Below are 21,669 nucleotides of genomic sequence, written 5' to 3' on the forward strand. Positions count from 1 at the left end.
TTATATCAATATCCTCATTTAATACTAGGTATTGTAGTTCACCCATCTTTGTATTTAGACTTCTACCATTTGTATAGAAGCACTTATACAATTTGTCACTTTTTAGTTGTCTGCTTTCATTTAATGTAATTGGATGGAACTCTTTTTAATTTGATTGTTTCTATTCAGTTTGTACTTGTATTTTGTCAGCTTCTATTCTCTCATCTTTACTAGGATATAGAGAATCCCCGTTAATAGATCCACCCCTAACAAATATCTCTTTCCAAACCACGTGCTCCTCCGCACCTGTCATATTTCCCCCAGTCCTTCATTTAAAAAATCCTCTATGACCTTTTTAATTTTACATGTCAGCAATCTGGTTCCCTTTTGGGTTAGGTGGAGCCCATACTTCCTGTATAGGCTCCTCCTTTCCCAAAAGGTTCCCCAGTTCCTAATAAACCTAAATTCCTCCTCCCTGCACCATCATCTCATCCATGCATTGGGCCCTGCAGTTCAGCCTAACTGGCCCTGTGCGTGGAACTGGAACCATTTCAGAAAATGCTGCCATGGGAGTCCTGAACTTTAATCTCTTACCTAGCAGCCTAAATTTGACCTCCAGGACCTCTCTCCTACCTTTCCCTATGTCACTGGTTCCTAAGTGTACCACAACCACCAGCTCCTCCCCAGCACTGCACATAAGTCTGTCTAGAGGTCTCAAGAGATCTTCAACCTTTGCTCTTGGCAGGCAATTCACCATGTTGTTCTCCTGGTCATACAAACCCAGCTATATATATGTCTAATGATCAAATTCCCCATTACTATTACCTGTCTCTTCCTAATAACTGGGATTTCCTCCCCTGGAGAGGTATGCTCAATGTGAGAGGATACCATGATATCATCTGGAAGGAGGGTCCCAACTATAGGACTGTTTCCCTCCACTCCAGTTTGATGTTCTCCTTCCCCAAGATTTTCATCGTCCCCAAAAGCACAGAAGCTGTCAGACTGGGGGTGGGACTGCTCTAGTGCGTCCTGGAAAATCTCATCTATGTACCTCTCTGTCTTCCAGTTCAGACACTCTGGTCTCAAGAGCCTATACTGAGTCTCTGAGGACCATGACCTCTTTGCACAGAATGCACACATACGCCACCTGCCCACATGGCAGGTAATCATTTGTGCTGCATTCAGTGCAGTAAACTGGATAGCCCATCTTTGAGCTATTGGTGTGTTATAAATAAAGTCTAACTTGGATTAGCTGCACCTAGGATTGTTAACTGTGTGCACCCTACTATTTGTTAAACCAAGAACCACACTCTTCATTGGACAAATGACCCATCTAGTGTGAGCTTTTCAGTTGTACATTACTGGAACTTTAGCTAGGAAAGTGCTACATGGATTTGTAGAGCTGTACAAAAGAAGAGTTAACTGAAAATATGTAAACAGGATTGTTCCACAGATTCATAGATTTTAAGGCCAGAAGGTACCATTGTGATCATCTAGACTGAGCTCCTATAGAGGCCATAGAACTTCCTCAAAATAATTCCTAGACTATATCTTTTAGAAAAACATCTCATCTGGATATTAAAAACTGCCAGTGTTGGAAAATCCACCACGATCCTTGGCAAATTGTTCCAGTGGTTAATTACTCTTAGCATTAAAAAATTATGCCTTATTTCCAGTCTGAATTTGTCTAGCTTCAACTTCCAGCCATTGGATCATGTTATAACTTTCTCTGCTAGACTGGAGAGCCCATTACCAAATATTTGTTCCCCACATAGGTACTTCTAAACTGCAATCAACTCACCCCTTAACCTTCTCTTTGTTAAACTAAATAAATTGAGTTCCTTGAGTCTCACTATAAGGCATGTTTTCTGATCCTTTAATCATTCTTGGGGCTCTTCTCTGAACCCTCTCCAATTTATCAACCTCTTTCTTGAATTGTGGGCAGCAGAACTAGACACAGTATTCCAGCAGCAGTCACACCAATATCAAAGACAGAGGTAAAATAACCTCTCTACTTCTACTCAAGATTTGTATGCATCCCAGGATCACATTAGCTCTTGTGGCACAGCATCACATTGGGAGCTTATGTTCAGCTGATTAGCTACTACAACCCCCAAATCTTTTTCAGAGTCACTGCTTCCCAGGATAGATTCCCCTGTCCTGTAAGTATGGCCTACCTTCTTTGTTCCCAGATGTATACATTTACATTTTGCTGTATTAAAATGTATATTGTTTGCTTGTGCCCAGTTTACCAAGCAATGCAGATCGCTCTGAATCAGTGACCTTCCTCTTCATTATTTACCATTCCCCCGATTTTTTGTAATCTACAAATTTTATCAATGATGATTTTAGGTTTTCTTCCGGGTTATTAACAAAAATGTTAAATATCATAGAGCCAATCCCTGCAGGGCTCCACTGGAAACTGACCAGTTCAATGATGATTCCCAGTCTACATTCGCATTTAGAGACCTATTAGTTAGTCAGCTTTTAATCCATTTAAGATGTGTCATGTTAATTTTATAGAATTCTAGTTTTTTAGTCAGAATGTGGTGTGGTACCAAGGCAAACACTTTAAAAAGTCTATTACATCAACAGTATGACCTTTATCAACCAAATTTGTAATCTCATAAAAAATATCAAGTTAGTTTGACAGGATCTATTTTCCATAAACACAGGTTGATTTGAATTAATTACATTACTCTTCTTTAGTTCTTTATCAATCAAGTCTCATGCCAGTTGCTCTATTATCTTACCCGGGATCCATCTCAGACTGACAGGCCTATAATTACCCATGTGATCCAGTTTACTTTTTTAAACACTGGCACATAAGCTTTCTTCCAGTCTTCTGGAACTTCGCCCATATTATTGAAAATTAACATTAATGGTCCAGCAAGATCCTCAGCCAGCTCTTTTAAAACTCTTGGACAAAACTTATCTGATCTGAGGATTTAAAATATCTAATTTTAGTAGCTATTGTTTAACATCCTCCAGAGATACTAGTGGAATGGAAAGAATGTTATCACAATATTATGTGACTGTATCATCTGTTTTTTCTCCAAATACAGAATAGAAATATTTATTGAACACTTCTATCTTTCCTACACTATTAATGATAATTCTATCATATCCATCTAGTAGCAGACCAATATGATTGTCGGGATTCTTTTTGTTCCTAATGTATTTTAAAAACTCCTTCGTGTTGTCCTTAACTCCGATAGCCATAAATTTCTCCCCGAGTCACTTGGCTTCCCTTATCAATTTTCAACTTCTGATTTATATTCATTAATATCAACTTCCCCTTTCTTCTACTGGTTATATTTTATTTTTTATAACTGCTTTCATTTCTCCTCTTTTTAACCAGCATAGCTTTCTTGATGATGGCTTTTTGGCATCTAGTAGACCAGTTTGGAAGGGAGCAGGGTAAATGACATTTAAGACTGAAGTTTACTTTTGTGAAATATTTGAAGATCAAATTCTGGAGATGGACATAGCTATGTCATTGTTAAGGTTCTATGTTAACTGCACCTTTAATTCTCCAAAAGGTTTGTCTACGACACTGTCAGCCATTTTATGTTCAAATCGTACAAATGAGACCCACACAGTGCTCTCTCCGAGACTTGACTTTTGTTTTTTTATCTTAACCTAAATTGAAAGTCATTCAGACTGAAAATCTCTTTGTTCTTTATGTATAAAATCTCAACGTTCTACAAAAAGGCAGAAAACATGGTTGTAAATGACAGCCCATGTACTTGCTGTCATATAGAAAACTATGATCTTTGCATTAGAGAGGTGCCATGAAAGGAGCTAAAAGTAGACAAAGGCTAATTGATCTGACAGTAACAGCTATCATAATGCAGTATAAAGGGGGGAAATATTAATATTAATAAAAGTCAAATTGTTTTATACTCTGCGAGCTCAAAAAAAGTTTCTTATATTTAAAATAAATAAAAAAATCTTGCCTTCAATTCCTAGTATTCAGGGCCGTCTCCAGGGTTTTGGCCTCCCCAAGCAACCAAAAAAAAAAAAAAGCCATGATCGTGATCTGCGGCAGCAATTCGGCGGGAGGTCCTTTGCTCCCAGCTGGAGTGAGGGACCGTCCGCCGAATTGCCGCCGAATACCTGGACGTGCCGCCCCTCTCCGGAGCGGCCGCCCCAAGCACCTGCTTGCCAGGCTGGTGCCTGGAGCCGGCCCTGCTAGTATTAATTGATGCTTCGGACTATTTCGTTTGTAAATACAATAAAATGAAATAAAATAAAATAAAAAAATACATTCACTTTACAGGCTTCCTGGTACTTTATGTCTGAATATCTGAGCTCAGGATCAAGCCAGGGATGCTCTGTGAAAGCTTCAGGGTCAGGTTTTCTCAAAATTCAAGGCAAAAAAGGAAAACTGTTTGGTGACTCAGAAAACCTATGTGCTGTCCAGCAAATGGAACTGGAATAAATTGTTTTCCTGTTTAGGGAAAGGGAAGACATGACTCAGTAAGGGCTGTCTATTAGGAACTGAGCAGCTCAGCAAGGAGGAAAAGCAATTTTTAAAACATGCTTTTCCTCTACTCCCTTGGCCAAATCCTCAGCTGATACAAACTGGTGTAGCTCCATTGACTTTGCAAGGCTATGCCAATTTATACCTGCTCATTAGTCTCCTTGGTTATAGAGACTTTCGTATAGGCCATCTGGCCTCACATGGGAGTCACCAAGTCACCATCTGAAAAGTCCCTTTTAGCCTCAGACCAGTTCCCAATGAACAAGGGTACGCATCCCCAAACCCATCACCACAACTGGCACTCATTAGCTCATGAATGGCAGTGTCAGTAAAGAAGCTGAGGACTGAATAGGTATGGGACCTAAAGAACCTTGTAGATGAGGTCCCTGTAGATGAGTCTTGAGATCAAGGCAGATTGATGGGACAGTGTCACTTGCGCTTTATTTGTGGTCTGCAGTATGTACCTGGGACTGTCAGGCCAGTACCTTTTCCTAGTAGTAAATTCACTTTACAATCAGAAAGTAGATAAGCAGCTATTTATGTATTGATTACATTTATTATTATTTGTATAATGTCCCTCTCCTGGAACCTAGATGCTAGTATTACAATATTAAAAAATACACAGTTACAAATAATGCCCAGATAAAATCTACCCATGATCATTCTAATGCAGGGGTGGGCAAACTAAAGCCCGCGGGCCACATCCGGCCCATCAGACCTTTTAATCTGACCCTCAAGCTCCCACCGGGGACTGGGGTCGGGGGCTTGCCCCGCTCTGGTGCTCCAGCCATGGAGTGGGGTTGGAGGCTTGTCCTGCTCCACGCGGCTCCTGGAAGCAGTAGCATGTCCCGCCTCCGGCTCCTATATGTAGGGGCAGCCAGGGGGCTCTGCATGCTGCCCCCGCCCCAAGTGCTGGCTCTGCAGTTCCCATTGGCCAGGAACCACAGCCAATGGGAGCTGCAGGGGCAGTGCCTGCGGACAGGACAGCGCGCAGAGCTGCCTGGCCACGTCTCCACGTAGGAGACAGATGGGGGACATGCTGCTGCTTCCAGGAGCTGCTTGAGGTAAGTGTCGCCTGGAGCCTGCACCCCTGACCTCCTCCTGTACCCCAATTCCCTTCCCCAACCCTGATCCCCCTCCCACCCTCCAAACCCCTCGGTCCCAGCCCGGAGCACCCTCCTGCACCCCAACGCCCAATTGCATAAGCATTCATGGCCTCCATGCAATTTCCATACCCAGATGTGGTCCTCAGGCCAAAATGTTTGCCCACCCCTGTTTTAATGACTGCAAGTAACTTGAAAATAGTTTCAGTCATCTTGTATAGTTACTACTCTCTCTGTTCATTCAAATCTTTCCATATCAAATCCTTCTGCTCCTAGAAGGACCTCTGTACTTAATGAAGAAGAGGTAAGATCTGCCCATATGTGTCTTTGTATTGTCTATTAAAGTGTAAGCAAACCAGCCAGAATATTTGTCTCCTGTGTTTTGTACATGGCTAAGCATGCTGCCAAGGCTCCATAAATATTGCATCATTGTCAGAAATACTATAATGATCTTATTGCACAGCCTAAAGTTATGGACAATATGTATAAGTGGCATTTTAACTACAAACAAAACTGTACTTGGAAATATTGGCCAGTACTCTAAAGTGATCTCTTGTGATGGCGATTGCCTATTGGACATTGACTTAGCACGTGTTCCTCTGTAAATAACAACTGAAAAGCTCAAATACAGAAGTGTTTCTTACAGATACCTTTCAGTTCCTGTTTAAGTTTCCCATCTGGTTTCAGAGATTCATCAACTTATGTCCCAGTAGTGAAAATATAAGTATTTTCTCAGCAATTTTTCTTTATTCTCATTTCTAAAATAGGCAAATTATTGCAATACTGTATTTAAGTAATAAACCAAGGACTCTGCATACTGACAAGTATGAAGTCTTTATAAAAGATTAAACTGTAACATGACAGCATTTGCATTCATCAGTGCATTCATGTATGTTCGCTTGCATTTCAAAGGTCATCACCTCACTAAAAATAGAATTTGGTTTCCTGTAGCACCTTTCACAACCAAACATCCTAAAGCAGGGATTCTCAAACTGGGGGTCGGGACCCCTCAGGAGGTCGCGAGGTTATTACATCGGGGCTCGCGAGTTGTCAGCCTCCACCCCAAACCCTACTTTGCCTCCAGCATTTATAATGGTGTTAAATATATAAAAAAGTGTTTTCAATTTATAAGGGGGGGTCACACTCAGAGGCTTCCTATATGAAAGGGGTCACCAGTACAAAAGTTTGAGAACCACTGTCCTAAAGTATTTGTACAGAGCCACCAGATACTATTAATACACTGTGCAGACAAACCCAATAGCAACTATAGTGATGCTTTCTGCAACAGCTCACACACAGTTTTGGCCATTCAGCCCTGATTCATTGTGAGAGGGAATTTTGGCCAAGGCACAAACCTTACTTGTTCCTAAAAGTGACATCTGTAATCTCCACAGAGATGGCAACCAAAGATGAGCAAGAAGGGCCCAGCTTTTTTAATTTACTGCATCCCCATAGTACTGCACTGAAATAAAAGCATTGGATAGGAGCCCATGTCCTTAAATGCTTTGAATATATATTTCAGGTAACATTATCAACATAGCATATATGTATGCTAGCTAGCATATATTAATCAACAATTAGGAACCAGGGAATCTTTTTGGGAAATGAGGAGCCTATACAGGAAGGATGGGCTTCACAGAAATGAAAGCAGAACCAGATTGCCGGCATGTAAGATTAAAAAATTATAGAGATTTTTTTTTTAAGCTAAGGGCTGGGGGAAAGCTGAGTGGTGAAGAGGAGCACAGAGTTTAGGCCGAGACATCTCATAAGGAAGAATTTATTAAAGAGGGAATTGTATCTACTAGTAAAGAGGATAGGAAAGAAGTTGATAAGTACAGGTAAGAGCTAGTGAGGAATAGTCAAACATAAAAGTCCCATTTAAATACAACACATGAAGACAAACAACGGAATATTGACAAAATGTACAAATGCTTTTATATATAGAAGCATTTCAGAGAAGCAGATGTTTGCTTCTCTTCAGCTAAGATCAAGTGCAGTGTATCAGTTCAATATCTGAGACATTCTGTATTAGAGAGACTATATACTGCCCTTGCAGCAGGATAGTAAAACTAGTAGGGTTTGGGTTTTTTTGGTTAATCTTGTAATTTCTACACTTCTGTGCCATGATACTGCCTCATATACGGTATCATCCGCTGCATTTCCAGACTACACAACTACAATGAATCAAATGGCCACTAGATGTCACGAACACATCATAGAAGGAGTTTAACTGAAATGAAAATAGCAAGCACTATGCTGTACCTAGGACCTAGGTTTAAGCATGAACTGACACAAGAGCCCACATTCTGAATTATCTACAGAGAAAAAGGATCTAAATTAAAAGCAATATTCTAAACATTTTATAATGCTAACGTACACCTAGATGTTAGCTCTCAAAAATATATGTATGTCTGTATGTATTAAAGGTAGATGTTCATAGCTACAGTATTTTTAAAATTGCATTCCTTGTAGAACATATTCCATAGGTGAACATAAAGGTTCTATTCCCAACTCTGCTACTGACTCACTATGTGACTCTAGACAAGTCCCATAAATGTACATTTTCATAGTGAGTGTAGCAGTGGTGGTGCCCTAGAAGTGCTAACTCCATACCCAGTGGTAACACATGGGTCTGTGAGAGTATGGTATTAGCAGCAATGGCTCCATATGTTGGGGCAATATATGTGCTGATGGGAGCATGGTGGTGATGAGGCTCCAGGCTTGGTGGCAGTATGTGCATGTGTGCTGGTGGGAGCATGGTGGTGGTGCACAGCCCCATGCTCTGGCCCCATATCTCATGGCAGTGTGTGCATGTGTGCTGGTGGGAGCATGGTGGTGGCACACAGCCCCATGCTCTGGCCCCATATCTCATGGCAGTGTGTGCTGGTGGGAGTATGGTAATAACACCACCCTGGACTCGACAGCCCCATACATGGTTGTGGTGGTGTGTTGGCTGGTGGGTGAATGGTAGCGGCAGGGCTCTGGGGTGGTGCTGTGTGTGCTGATGAGGGTAGCAAATCCCGTGCTGAGGAGCGGTGCTGTGTGTGCAGGTGGCAGGGCTGGCTCCAGGCACCAGCTTGCCAAGCAGGTGCTTGGGGCGGCCACTCCAGAGAGGGGCGGCACGTTCAGCTATTCGGCGGCAATTCAGCGGACGGTCCCTCACTCCCGCTCGGAGCGAAGGACCTCCCGCCAAATTGCCGCCACAGATTGTGATCGCAGCCTTTTTTTTTTTTTTTTTTGCTACTTGAGGCGGCAAAACCCCTGGAGCCGGCCCTGGCAGGTGGGAACATGCTGGGTGTGACAGGAGCCAGGGCTCAGTGGCCCGATAGATGGGCAGTGAATCAGGCTGCTGCAGTGTGCGGAGCCGACCCCCTGGCATATGGTGGCAGCCTGGCCTGAAGCTTTTCCGTGTGGAAGGAGACTCAGGCTGCCCTCCCTGGAGAAGGCCCTGCTCTGACAGTGGTAGCCACGCACTAGCCCCGCCCTCTGCTTCCCTTAGCCCTGACTGCGGGCACCTAGCAACCACGCCAGGCCTGGGCTTCCATCACGAGCCACAACGTCATTATGCGCATGCTTACTGCTGCATTTGTGTTCCCCCACATACCTAACCTTCTGGCCGCTCACTCGTGCGCATGCGCCGCTTGCTTGCTGTCGCTTCGTCCTCACAGAGCGCTCACTCCTGAGATCACTTCCGCTGTGCTCCGCCAATTGTCATAGCAACGGGTCGCGCGTCCCGGAAGTGTCGGCGGCGGCCGGGCAGTCTCCCCGCGGTTCCAGCGGCGGTGGCCGGGGGAGCGATGCTGGGCCCGTGGAGCCAGCGCCCCCGGGAGGTGACGGGCCCCACCCCGCACTCAGTGGCGCTGGTGAGACGCTTGGGCTGAGGCGCAGACGGAGGGCCGGGGCACGGGAGTGGGCGCAGGTGCTGCGGTTCGGTGGGAGGTGGGGCGGGAGTGGGCGCAGGCGCAGAGGTACGGTGTGGGGCGCGGGTGCCATAGGTGCGGGAACTAGGGGTGTTGGGGGTGCTGCTGCACCCCCGGGCTTGCAGTGGTTTCCATCATATCCAGGGTTTGCAGTTTGGTTCAATGGCTCTCAGCACCCCCGGGGCAGCAGGACCCCAGAGCATGTGATGTTTCCGCTGCGGGGTAGGTGCTCTGGAGCCGGGGACATGGCAGCGCAGCCGCCAGGTCGGTGTGGGGCAGGGACAATTCAGCCTCCCCTCTGCGTTACAGCGAAGGGCAGCGGGACTCTACTCCCTGGCCTGAAATATCAGGGCTGCCCGCAAGGCTTTGCAGTGTTTATGGTGCTGTGGGTAACAGGACACAACCATGCTGTCAGATGAGAGCAACTTATTATCGTTATTATTATTCATTTGAATGACCATAGCGACTAGGAGCCCTAGTCCTGGACCAGGACCCCAGCACAGATCGATAAAGGAAGGTCCCTGCTCCAAGGAGCTTACAGTCTGAGTATATGGCAAGGGACACAAATGGATGCATACCAAAAAGTAAAGTAGATAAGTAGAGTACAAGTGAGGCCATGTTTATACGTACAGCACTGCAGTGGAGCAGCAGAACCGATACAGCTGCGCTGCTGCAGCACATCTGGTGAAGATGTTCTATGCCGATGGGAGAGAGCTCTCCCATCGACATAAAAAATTCACATCTGTGAGCAGCAGAAGCTACATCAGTGGGAGAAGCTGTAGTACCATACACACAAGTGCTTATGTTGGTGTAATTTATGTCGCTCATGGGGTGGTTATTTACAACCCTGAGAGACATAAGTTATGACGACATAGGTGTAATGTGGACAGAGCCCAAGAAGTGAGTCATTTTTAGTCAGCACAGTAAACTGTGGTCTCTGTGACGTAGAGGTGAATGGGTCCTAATCCCATTGCCTACCCCCTGAGCTATCTAGGCCTTCCTAGAATGGTGGCTTGTATTTACTGAAAAGTGTAGTTTTTGAATTTTACATTTAACATTACTTTGAACTCCTATTAATACCTGCTCTATGATTGGTCATTACCTGCTGGAGACGATAAATTAAAAGAGAGCCATTGGTCTTGTTTCCATTGTTAAAGACATTTTCTTTTACAGAGGGCCAAGTTTCCTAAACCTGATAAGTCTGAATGTTTCGTCTTGGAATGCAGACGTAAAGAAAAAGAACGTCTTGAATACTTGGCTTTCACAAAGGTTCACAACAGAGGTCTGCAGGTCAGTCAGTGGGAGAATCACAATGAACGCAGAAGGCTTCACAGTATTGTACAGAAGAAGGTCGATCAGATGATGCAGGCGTACCTGGCAGGAACTGAGGATAGAAGAGAGAGGTAACAAATCAAAAAGCTGGAGCCAATTGATAAACGGATTTCAGGTTCTTCTCATCCTCATTTCCATGCAAGCAAAATTGATTTAGAATAATATCGATGGGAACAAAAGAAACTTTAAAGTTTAAGTTATTAGGCACGTATGTTCAGTATAGTGACTGCCAAAACAAAATCACTCAACAGATTTCTGCTGTGTGTGTGTAATGAACTGGGGCCACGTATATAGTGATGCTATTTTCATTGGTGACCCCAAGGCAGAAGCATAGACTGCTTGAGCTAAAAGAGAACTAATTTAACTGTCAGTTAAATAGCGGGCTGTACAGTTACTGGGCCAAACATTAGAGACAGACATGGTCACACACATTATATCTGTGTGTTAGGGTCATATCTGCTGAATTCACTGACAAAAATAATTTTTCAGCACTCCTTGCTCCAGTTAGCTTTTTTGGCTCTTTAGGGCTAAGAGAGAGTGAATGCATTCTGGCTCATGTATCGAAGTTATTAAAACTTCCAACTGCAGGGCTGTCATACTCTTGGGAGTGGTTCATGACCATGAGTGCCAACCTCAGGGCAAACTGTCAAAAGCAGGGCAGAGACCCCCAAACTGTTGGCATATTGTGTAATTAAATTTCACCAACCCAGTAACAAATATTAACTCCTGGATCACTGTAACAGCCTTACCATGGAGTCACAGACAGTCCTCTTGGGCACTCCAGTCTATCTTGCCACTCGGGCAAGCTGGGCTTAGTGATAAATGGTCACTTACACTGAAAATCACAAAATATTCAGGTTACTCCGAGTCCCAAGAGACCAGTCATTTATCCCAGATCATTTTGTACCTTAGATCTCACACCAGACACAAAGCTGGTAGCTAATCCTATAATAAACTAATTAAGGATTTATTAACGAGGAAAAAGAAACAAGGGAGTTATTTACAGATTAAAGCAGGTGGCATATATATGCAAATGAGTTCGGTCTAGGGTTCCAAAAGCACTGTCTTTTTAGGGCTAACCCAGGTTGACCATGGGGTCTCTGTGTTTTGTTTCTTAGCTCCATCCCTTGAAAGAGACCAAACAGCAAAGAGATGAAAAATCTTCTTGTCAGCTATCTGTTCCAGAATTCAAGCTGATAGGATGTGCTTTCTGGCATGTAGCACCTTCATGGGTGTAAGAAGGCCATTAAATGAGCCTTTGTGTTGGATGGCCCATTTAATCTTGATAGTTCTTCTGGATGGATGGGGGAACCACTTTTCCTGCCTAGGTTCACAAGCTCAGAGCAGACATTTTTACAATCATAAAGCAAAACTTACACATTGCCTTATAGCATGGGATACAGACAAAAGAAGTAAGATTAATTCATGCAGCAACTTTACAACCATTTTATAGAGTCTAAACACATCCTTACAAGCTCATCATCTGTCTCAAACAATATTAACATACAAGTGAGCTGGTCTGTTTTCCAGCTATGAATTTGTCAGTGCTCAGCTGACACCTACAGCCATGGCAAGAGCTGGCACCTGGTTTACCAATGTCACAACAGTCAAATTGTGTTCTTAGTTATGCCAATACAACCTCTTTAATTTAACTTTTAGATCCCAGGGCCCACTTGCAGGGCAAGCAGTTAGAAAAAAATATTGTTCCTAGTGAATAAGTAAATTCAATCCAGAAATTGTTGATAAACAATACATGTGAGACTTCATGATGCCATTTTATGTTTTTATGGAGTAGAACTTAACTTGAATCATCCTAGAATATAGTCAAATGCTTTAATTCCTTAGTCAGTGTACATCTTTTTCATTAAGTGAATTCAGTGTTGTGAAAAATGCTGGTTTGATAGCCCTGAAGATTAATCTTCTGTCTCAGAGTAACAGCCGTGTTAGTCTGTATCCGCAAAAAGAAGAACAGGAGTACTTGTGGCACCTTAGAGACTAACAAATTTATTAGAGCATAAGCTTTCGTGGACTACAGCCCGGCTGTAGTCCACGAAAGCTTATGCTCTAATAAATTTGTTAGTCTCTAAGGTGCCACAAGTACTCCTAATCTTCTGTCTGTTCGGAGAGTAGGCACTGCACAATGACTAGTAGGGCAAGTTTCCCTATGCTGTCTTTCAAGCATGACTTAACCCTGACTTGGAGGGGCCATGAGAAGGAAGTTCAGTCTCCATCACCAGTGAGTCCTTATAGCAAAAATTCTGGTTGTTAGATACTTTGCTTTACAAATAATAACTAATATTATATTTACTAGTCTCCTCAGAAGTCCTCCTGTGATTTAAGTAAGTATTGTCATCCCCATTTTACAGGCGGAAAAAGTGACTTGCCCAAGGTCACAAAAAGTGTCATTATGAGAATGAGGTTTAGAATTTATGAGTTCACTGCTCTCTGGGCCAAATACAGAGGTAAGTGGTGATGCATATTACGAGTCATTGATATACTTTGTGTTCTGGGGGCAAAAAGGAATTGTGCCAGGAAAAGCAAGTAACAGGTGATTGTAAGAATGTCTCAAAATGTCTTCTCTTACTTCTTATACCCTATTGTTGCTTTTCCTAGTAAAACGTCCCCTCAAAACATAAAATAGTCTAGTATGGAGCCGCTTATACTTTCACAGACCTACAAATGTGTACCCTTCACTACATGAGTTATTGACTGCAATGCTTTCCCAGTCACAATGTGAGGAGGAAACCAGGCTAAACCAGAGCATAGTTGCAGCAACTCTGGACAATCCAGAGAGTAGCCTGTTGAGCTGGTCCAGGATCTAAGATCAAGTAGACAAGGAGGCAGGTGCGGCGATGGACTCCTAAATTTATTTACTGTTTTAGACTCTCTTTTTTTGCTGATGCTTCTACTCTGTAAGGACGTCGTTTTCAGCTCTCTGGAAGCGCTGATCAGTCAAGCACGGTAAAGGGCCAGTAGCACTCTTATCCAAGAATGCATGTGCTGCCATAGCAAAGGGGAGGTAGTGATCAGCTCTGGTGTCACACAGGGGTGTGATTCCTTCCCAGAATACAAGCAGACCTTTGAGTTGGTGCTGTGTTTTTTTCTGTCTGAGAATGGGGCATCAGCCAACTGGAGATGTAATGGATTGGTTTCATTTGTCACAGATGTCCAGGTAGGTAGACTTAACGGAAAGGGCAACTCGCCGAAGATCAGGCAGAGCTATGTGTGCTAGCACATACAGACTGGAAATTGGTCTATAATTCAAACAGCTACTAATAATGAGTGGCTGAATTCAGTTCAGTGTCAACAATATGAGTGTGACACCTGTGCCTCCAAACTGCAGAGCAGCATTCAGTAGGAGCAAGCACAGAGGCCAATACAGATGAATGAAGTACTGAAGTGTCTCCTCTCCAGGAGGCTCCTGATAGTTTTCATATCAAGGCGGTATGGGAAGAAATCTTCATTTGCGGGTGTTCCAAGTGGGACTAGTATGTCAGGCTATGGTCGAGTTTTACTCCCAAATATGTGACAACTGGATGGAATGTCAGCAGTCATCCGTGGACACAGATTGAGATCGGTCAATTGGCAAGATGATTGTTTAGATGGAAAGTAATTGCCACTGTCTTATTTTCACTAGGATTAGTCTCCACGGATGTTCTCACCATACATATACTTCTCGGCCTGTGTTCCAGGGAGGTTGGATGTGTATATCTTGGACAAAATGAGAGCCAAAACTGACTCTTGTGGAAGGCCATTATGGAGACATTTAAGGTGACTGATTTTTCTCCCCAGTTTACAGGAGGAAGTTTCAGCTAGGAACCATTTCTCAGATGAACTGCATCATTAGCCTACAAGAAATAGGCTGACTGCTAAGATGCTGCAAGTTAACATGCCACACAGTGTCATAGGCTGCTGTCAGATCAGTAGGGACTGCACAAACTTTCTTTCCAGACTCTCATGCATTTTCTATATTTTGAGTCAGACAAAGTTCCTGATCTTGGATGCATCGTCCCCTCCTGAATCTAGCCTGAAGGCAAGGCAGCTGAGAATTGACTACCTCATTATCCACATCAGGATTAATCTCTTCATTGGCTTGTAGTTAACGCACAGCAGAGAAATTGGTCAGTAGCTCTCTGGGACTGTCAATGGTTTTCCTGGCTTGGGAACAGCTACGACCTCTGCTCTGCACCAGGCTTTTGGAATACTGCAATTCTCAGTACAATTCAGAATTCGAAGCAGTCAGTTTTTGCTGATTGACCAAAATTGAGAAACAAACTCATTGTGAATGGTATCTAGACTAGGAGCCTTATTAGGCTGCAGTTGATGTATAGCCAGGTTGAGCTCTTGATGAGTAAAAGGCGTCATCGGGTTCATATCCACTCCCTGAACCTGCCATTTCTCAGGAACCATCATTTTAACTGTGTGACTGAAAGCTTTGTCTTGATTAGGAGCTCTGCCATTGACTACCAGCTGGGATGTGGTGGAGTTTGCTGTGGCTGGGTATTCCTTCTTGACCAGCCTAGAAGCTCCACTCAGTCTCTTAATAGTTTGCTAGACTTTGCAACTGGAAAGTGTGAAGTTCAATTTGGAGATAGTTTCTTTCCATCGTTTCTGTCTTGTTTAAGCTAGAAGGTAAAGAAGGTCTCTGCTTTTTGTCACAAACCTGTTCATTCTTACTGGATTTAAATTCCTGATATAGTCTGGTTGCATCAGACGACCATCCAGGAATGAATTGTTGACAAAATCCTAAGGGGGAGTGGAGGGGTATATATTTCTTTGCAGTGGCCAGAATTTTATCATAGAAACTTGGGAGACTGCACTGATGTTATTCCAATGACTGGATGTGGTGTAAAGACTCAGAGAGCTTGAACTCAGATTGGAACAGATCCCAGGTTGCTTTCTGGAAATTCCACTGAGGTTTCCAAATGCCACTTGTGGGAATTTGTGTGCTTGTTGTGATTAGGCTGATGCTGGGTTCGAGGAAGCATATCAAGCATTTTATGCTCTGTGGCCACCGGAGAGTACTGACCAGCTGTTTGTTTGTTTGTTTGTTTTTTTAAAGTGAGCTCAGGGAAGAATCTGAGGTTCGTTGTTTGCTATGGAAAGTGGGTGACAGCTTAGGATCATATAAAAGCTGCATATCGACCATTGATTCCCACTGTAGCCTCACACCATCCATATCCTCATCTGTGTATCCCCAGTGGGAATGATGTGAATTAAAAGCACTACAATGGACAGAAGATCCTTAAAAGATGGGTAACATAGGAGTTCGCCAGTTGGCAGATGGAGATTTGTAGACATTGGTAAGAGTCACGTCCTTCACTTTTATATAGCCTATCATTCAGTGACATCATTTGGACCTGATGATTAGACTGGAGTTGCTGGAATACCTTCCCTGATGTAGAATGCTATCCCATATTGCCTATGATGGAGGGGAGACATAATGGCACAAGTTGAGAATCAGTGATGGAGGATGTTTCCTGAAGCAAGATGATGAGTGCTTTGTGTTCTACAGCCAGCTGGAGGAAGACATCCCTCTTGGCCACTGAACTTCCTTCGATATTGAGGTGCAGCACTTTGAGCCGACCCCAGAGCTAGGGTTTGTGATGCCAACTCTGAAAGGGACTCCCTTGGAAAACAACTCGTTTGGGTTGTATTTGTTTTTCACTTTTTACAATGAGAACTTGAGCTCCAATTTTGTCTTTTGTCCACTTTAGCATTGATTTTTTGTACTGATGGCTTCCACGAGAAGACAGTAGACTTGCTCCCCACCTCTTTAAGATCCATTGATTCCAGAGTGAATTACAACACTTCTGAAGTATGTCATATTTAACCACATGCTTTTCACACAGTATAATGTTTAAAAATAAATTCCAAGAATCATTGCCTAGGCAGGTTTCCAAGGATTTGATCTCTGAACAATGCCCTGACTTTTTTTTTTTTGGTTTGAAAGAGGCAGCGTATTTTAACTGCTTCATCTTTTAGAGAAACAGACCTGGCAGAGATGCACTAGGGTCCGTCCATTCTCGGGTGATTATCAGAATTTCAATGGCGTAACTATCTTTCATACCAATGCTTGAGTGGGCCCTAAATGACCATAGAGATTTATCTATTGCTTTGTCAGTGTGCTAAACTGACATGCCATCAGATAAGAAAATGTTTGAGGCAGCTACTTGTCTCTCATGGATTGTGTATAATAGATTACACACACACACACTTCTGTTGGACAAGATTAACTAAAAACTTTCAATCTGATAATCTCATAGTAAATGTACTAAAGCTGCAGCATTCAACCGACAGGATTGTTTAGCTTTTGTTGAAATATTTTCTTCCTTTCAGGCTTCGGGCACTTCTGGAAGCAGAAGAAAAGAGCTATTTCACTGAGATGGAGTCAATGGAAGAAACCATGCTGGAAAGAGAAGCAAAAATGAGAGAGCGAGCAAAAGTGCTGAGAGAGAATAGAGAGGAAGAAAGACAAAAGTTGGTTGCTCTAAAGCGAGAGCAACAGTTCAGGTAACTCAGTGAAAAAATCTTCTCAGACTGAAAGTGGTAAGTAAATAATCTGACAGGAATGGAGACTGTAAATTAAGGAGGGAAAGATAAATATAACTGAATTGATGCATATTTAAGTTTCAACACGGTTTATGGCAGAGGTGTCCAAACTTTGTCCAGTTGATGGCTATGCTGACTACTTGCCAAAAGTTGAAGGGCCTCACCTAACTTGAATACAGTGGAGCAGATTGTAGTCCTCATTTTCATTAAAGAGGTGCAGTCTGTGAGGACAAGGGGTCCAAGCTTGCAATGCTGGTCCAGATCAAGATAGATCCTAGCAAGCAATACTCCCTATTGTGTGTAAACTACACATTTTATTCTAAATGAACATGGCAGCAGGCCACATTGAGCTGCACTTTGACCATCCCTTGATTCAAACATTCAGAAACAATGAAAGTTTCTTTCATTCATAAAGAGTAAAAATAATTTCACATGTGAACGTCTCAGCACTTTACCGGGCAAAATCAATCACTTTTGTAGTTCCTCAACAGGATGCAAAGTTATATTTTAGTTTGGTATACGTAGTGTGTAAATGCCCAGAAGTGAATGTGGCCTAAAAATAGGTTTGTGTCGCTCAGCTGAATATATTCTTTCATGAGTTTCAATGAGAAAAAGTTGAAACTATCCAAAAAAAAGTCAGGGTTTAAATTCATTGCACAACTTTTTAGAAGTGATATAACTGGCCATTTTGAGCTAAGGATCTAACTTTTTTCCCCTTCTCATGCAGTGCGATCTGACATTCTGGGCTAAATCTTCATGGGTGCTGAGCCCTGCACCTTCCTTTGAAGCCAGTGGGTATTGGCACAATAGGAGTTGGCACAATAAATCTAACTAGCTCAGTTCTTTGAATTTTTAGTTTTCTGGGGAAGAGATGGAAATAACTCAAATATAGGTGAATTATAATTCTTTCTGAAGGGTCCCTCTCAAGCCTCAATGTTTGGGAATCCTTAGCTCCTACTCTCCACCATATAGAAGCTGGAGAGGAAAATCAAGGGTGGAAGACTTGAGTGTACCCTCTCCTTAAACTCCAAAGTACCCAAATCAAACAAACAAATGTCCTTTTACTCTCTCAGATATTGATCTTGTGTGCTGGGATAGGTGCTCATGCAACATATGCAGGTGCAAATTCAGATGCCGACTCAAAAATGTGGCCCTTGCAATTTACACTATAACCCTCCTCTCCGTCTGCTCCTAATTTAAGCTGTTAAAACTCACTTTGGTCTTAAAATTGTTCCAAGGTCACATTTCCTGACTGCCTCAGTAGTTTGCACATGCAACCATTTTCACACCCCAGTTAAGCAATTGCATGGTGAACTGTTCAAATTGCGTGTGTCAGAAGTGGGTGCATAGTTTTTTGGAAGGCGTTTGAAAATTAGGTTTACAAAGTTGTCATTGGAGCATTGGAGATAGTAACATAAAGCTAAGACAATTGGAGTTGGGCTAGTTTGAACAATGGAATGCAAAATGCTACCGAAGTGGAAGAATAGGCTCTGTCCATGAGTGATGATTGTATCAATTACAGCATGTCTTTGCTGTGTGTGATCAGAAAAGGTGTCATCCCTCATATTATCCCTTTTCACTTGAGACACAAAATATTTAGGTGAAAAATTGACTTTTTATTGGATAATAAACATTTCTTAACACGGATAATGATTTATTCCTAAATAGTTATGCTGAAACATGGGATTTGGGCATTTTTTTGTTTGTACCACAGCTCTTGCAGTGCTGTATGAGCATGTTCATTAGTCACTTCATGGTTTGCAGTAATCATATTGTGTTAATATATTTGAACTGTTGCTCAGAATTTACTAAGCTTATTTATAGGATAATGAAAAGGTAAGTGCAACCTACAAAGATGTAATGTGATGGAGAGGATTCTGATGGCACCTGGGACCTTTTGCACATGGAAACCTCCTCCCCTGACTGCATGTAACTCTTTGCACTGGTTTTGTTGGCACAAAGGAAGTACAGTTCAGCAGTGAATTCCCATCTCATTCAACTGTCACTTTCATATGAGTGCCTTTAAAAAAATACAATACAGCCAGCACAAACTGTCAACAGATGGAATTATCTTTTCATCTCCTTCTTACGACAGGTATCCTCATCCTTCTTTCTTCCAGTTTCATGCATTTGCTTAGTATTTTTTAATCCTTTTTCCCCCTCAGTGAGTGGAGATGGTTAGTGTCATGGTATATGGGGAGAAAGGATCTCTTCCTCCTAAAGTCTCCAAAAGCTGATGTCATTCTAATCTGTGGTAGGGTACTCTATCACCATGAATTAAAGCTTTGTCCCCTGTACTCACAAGCAATATTTCCATTGCTTCAGATTATCTTGGTTGTTGTGTTATGGCCTGGTCATGGGAGAGAGGTTATTCTTGAGATATTTTGGGCTCAGATATTTGAAAACTTTGAAGAGGAAGAACAAGTCCTTGAGTTTAATCTTGGATTCTCTGGGGAGAAAGTGCAATGGCCAGGGTAGAGATGGCACCTGTTCTTTTACTTGGGCTTCTCTCAGAAGCTTGTAATAGCCAGTTGTACCTCAGCCACAATCATTCTCCCGGGTGTAGTTCTGCAAAGCTTCATATTCTCTCTCACCTAGTTCATGAAACCGCAGGGGGTGATGGTGAGAAGTTATGAACTCAAATGTGAGCAATTGACAATGTGGACAACAACAGGTTCTATTTCTATCACCTCTATCACTGGAAGCATTTTATCCTAGCTATCTTGATGCCTAAATGAGATTGGAACCTGGATGAAGGACATCTTGCTGAAGTTAAACCTAGGAAAGATGGGGATGACTTTTTGTAGAAGCATTTTGGAAGATTCTTCTAATTTAGAGGTGCTAATCTCTGCTGCTTTGGGCCTGGTTATTTATTGAAATATGGTTTTTTAACTTTTTTTTTTTTTAAATCACTGGCAACTTTAATTTTTGAGTCATTCCATTTTCTCTTCCTCCCCAGCCTATCAGTTGCAGCCAAAGAGAACTTTCCTTATTGATATATTTTAGAGAAAATTACAATGCCAGAATTTGCATAAAAATATATCCCCTCTTTCTTGTGATAACACTACATGCATCTCACAGAGAAGGCTGTTATCACAGCAGTTTTGTCTCAGATCCATTAAATGGATAAATCATTGTGAGGGAAGTAAATTTGGCTTCTGTCTTCTGGAAATTCCTATATACAGTCTGCATTTTTAATGTTAAGAGGCTTAGGACAGCAAAGTGAAGAGGTAAAACAGCCATCTGGGGGAGCAGATGTTCATATGTTGCTGTAAAAATTGCTTTGAAAGAATTATTTTAATGGAATCAAGCAATTATAGTTATTTTATATTAAAATTCTAACCATGGCAAACTTTTCCCCTTTTCCCCTTGAGAATTCTACTAAATTCAGGTTGTGTGAAACTACTAAACTACTTGAAACTACTAAATTCAGATTGCGTGAAATAAAATAAAATTTTAATCCCTTCATGGCTGAGGGAACTTTGAACCCCTTTTATTAAGGGAGTATAGTTTTCCTTAGGGTAATACCTTTCAGATCTCAAGAACTATACATTTCCTTTGGAACACTATGAAAACAGTACATTTTCTCATTAATACTGATTATTTTAGTGTCTAGTCACCAAATTCTACCCAAAAGTTAAAATGCAGGTTAACTATAACTAAAATGCAGAAGAACTGGAAACAGCATTTTATAGTTGTTTAACATTTCATACATACAGCAAGATCCTGGTGAGCCTAATTTATAATTCTTAGCACTTACCTTGCATTTCATACCTTCAGAGCATTTTATAGAACTGAACTCATCCTCAGGACAGCATATGAAAAGGGGAAGTATTATCCATCCTTTTGTTACAAAGGAGGAAATAAACTTAAGTCCGAGAAGGTATCCAATGTCCTAACCACACTGTCATGCTGGCTCCCTAGATGTGGTAGCTGTATTAAGGCAGGGCATCAATTAAAGTGCTAGAGATAATTCGACACAATCCAAGGCATCTGTATAAAAATTTTAAAAAGGCCAGGTTATAAAATAAGTGGTTTGGTTCTTCTGTATGTTCCTTTTTAAGTCACAATTTAAATGTCTAAAGGCCAATATTTTTGTTAGAAAAGATGTGATTCTATTTCACGGAACTGGATATTATACCAGCTACTCAAATGTTGCCCACAATCAAAAGTGTAATTCCTAGAAAATGATCTATCAGCAAGTACTTCTTTTTGCAACACTCAGAATCTCTGTATTATCACAGAATTTGCATCTTGTTCGGTCTCCTCTCACCTGACCTACAAGCCATGCTGAGCT

The 21,669-nt window shown here is 42.1% G+C and overlaps 1 protein-coding gene across 2 annotated transcripts in view; it reads left to right on the forward strand.

Moving 5' to 3' along the window:
* The first annotated feature begins 9,308 nt into the window (after positions 1-9,308).
* CFAP53 (cilia and flagella associated protein 53) overlaps positions 9,309-21,669 on the forward strand; it is a 30,557-nt gene continuing 18,196 nt past the window's right edge. Inside the window, exons 1-3 of one of the 2 annotated variants that reach the window (XM_054033063.1) lie at positions 9,309-9,431; positions 10,662-10,891; positions 17,160-17,333. In XM_054033063.1, the coding sequence (XP_053889038.1) occupies positions 9,366-9,431; positions 10,662-10,891; positions 17,160-17,333 (470 nt within the window). In that variant the 5' untranslated portion in view covers positions 9,309-9,365. Of the gene's footprint in view, positions 9,432-10,661; positions 10,892-15,949; positions 16,124-17,159; positions 17,334-21,669 lie in introns of those variants that run through there. The other variant, XM_054033065.1, reaches the window with a different exon arrangement.

Source organism: Malaclemys terrapin, chromosome 6 (genome assembly GCF_027887155.1).
Source record: "Malaclemys terrapin pileata isolate rMalTer1 chromosome 6, rMalTer1.hap1, whole genome shotgun sequence".
Taxonomy (NCBI): Eukaryota; Metazoa; Chordata; order Testudines; family Emydidae; genus Malaclemys; species Malaclemys terrapin.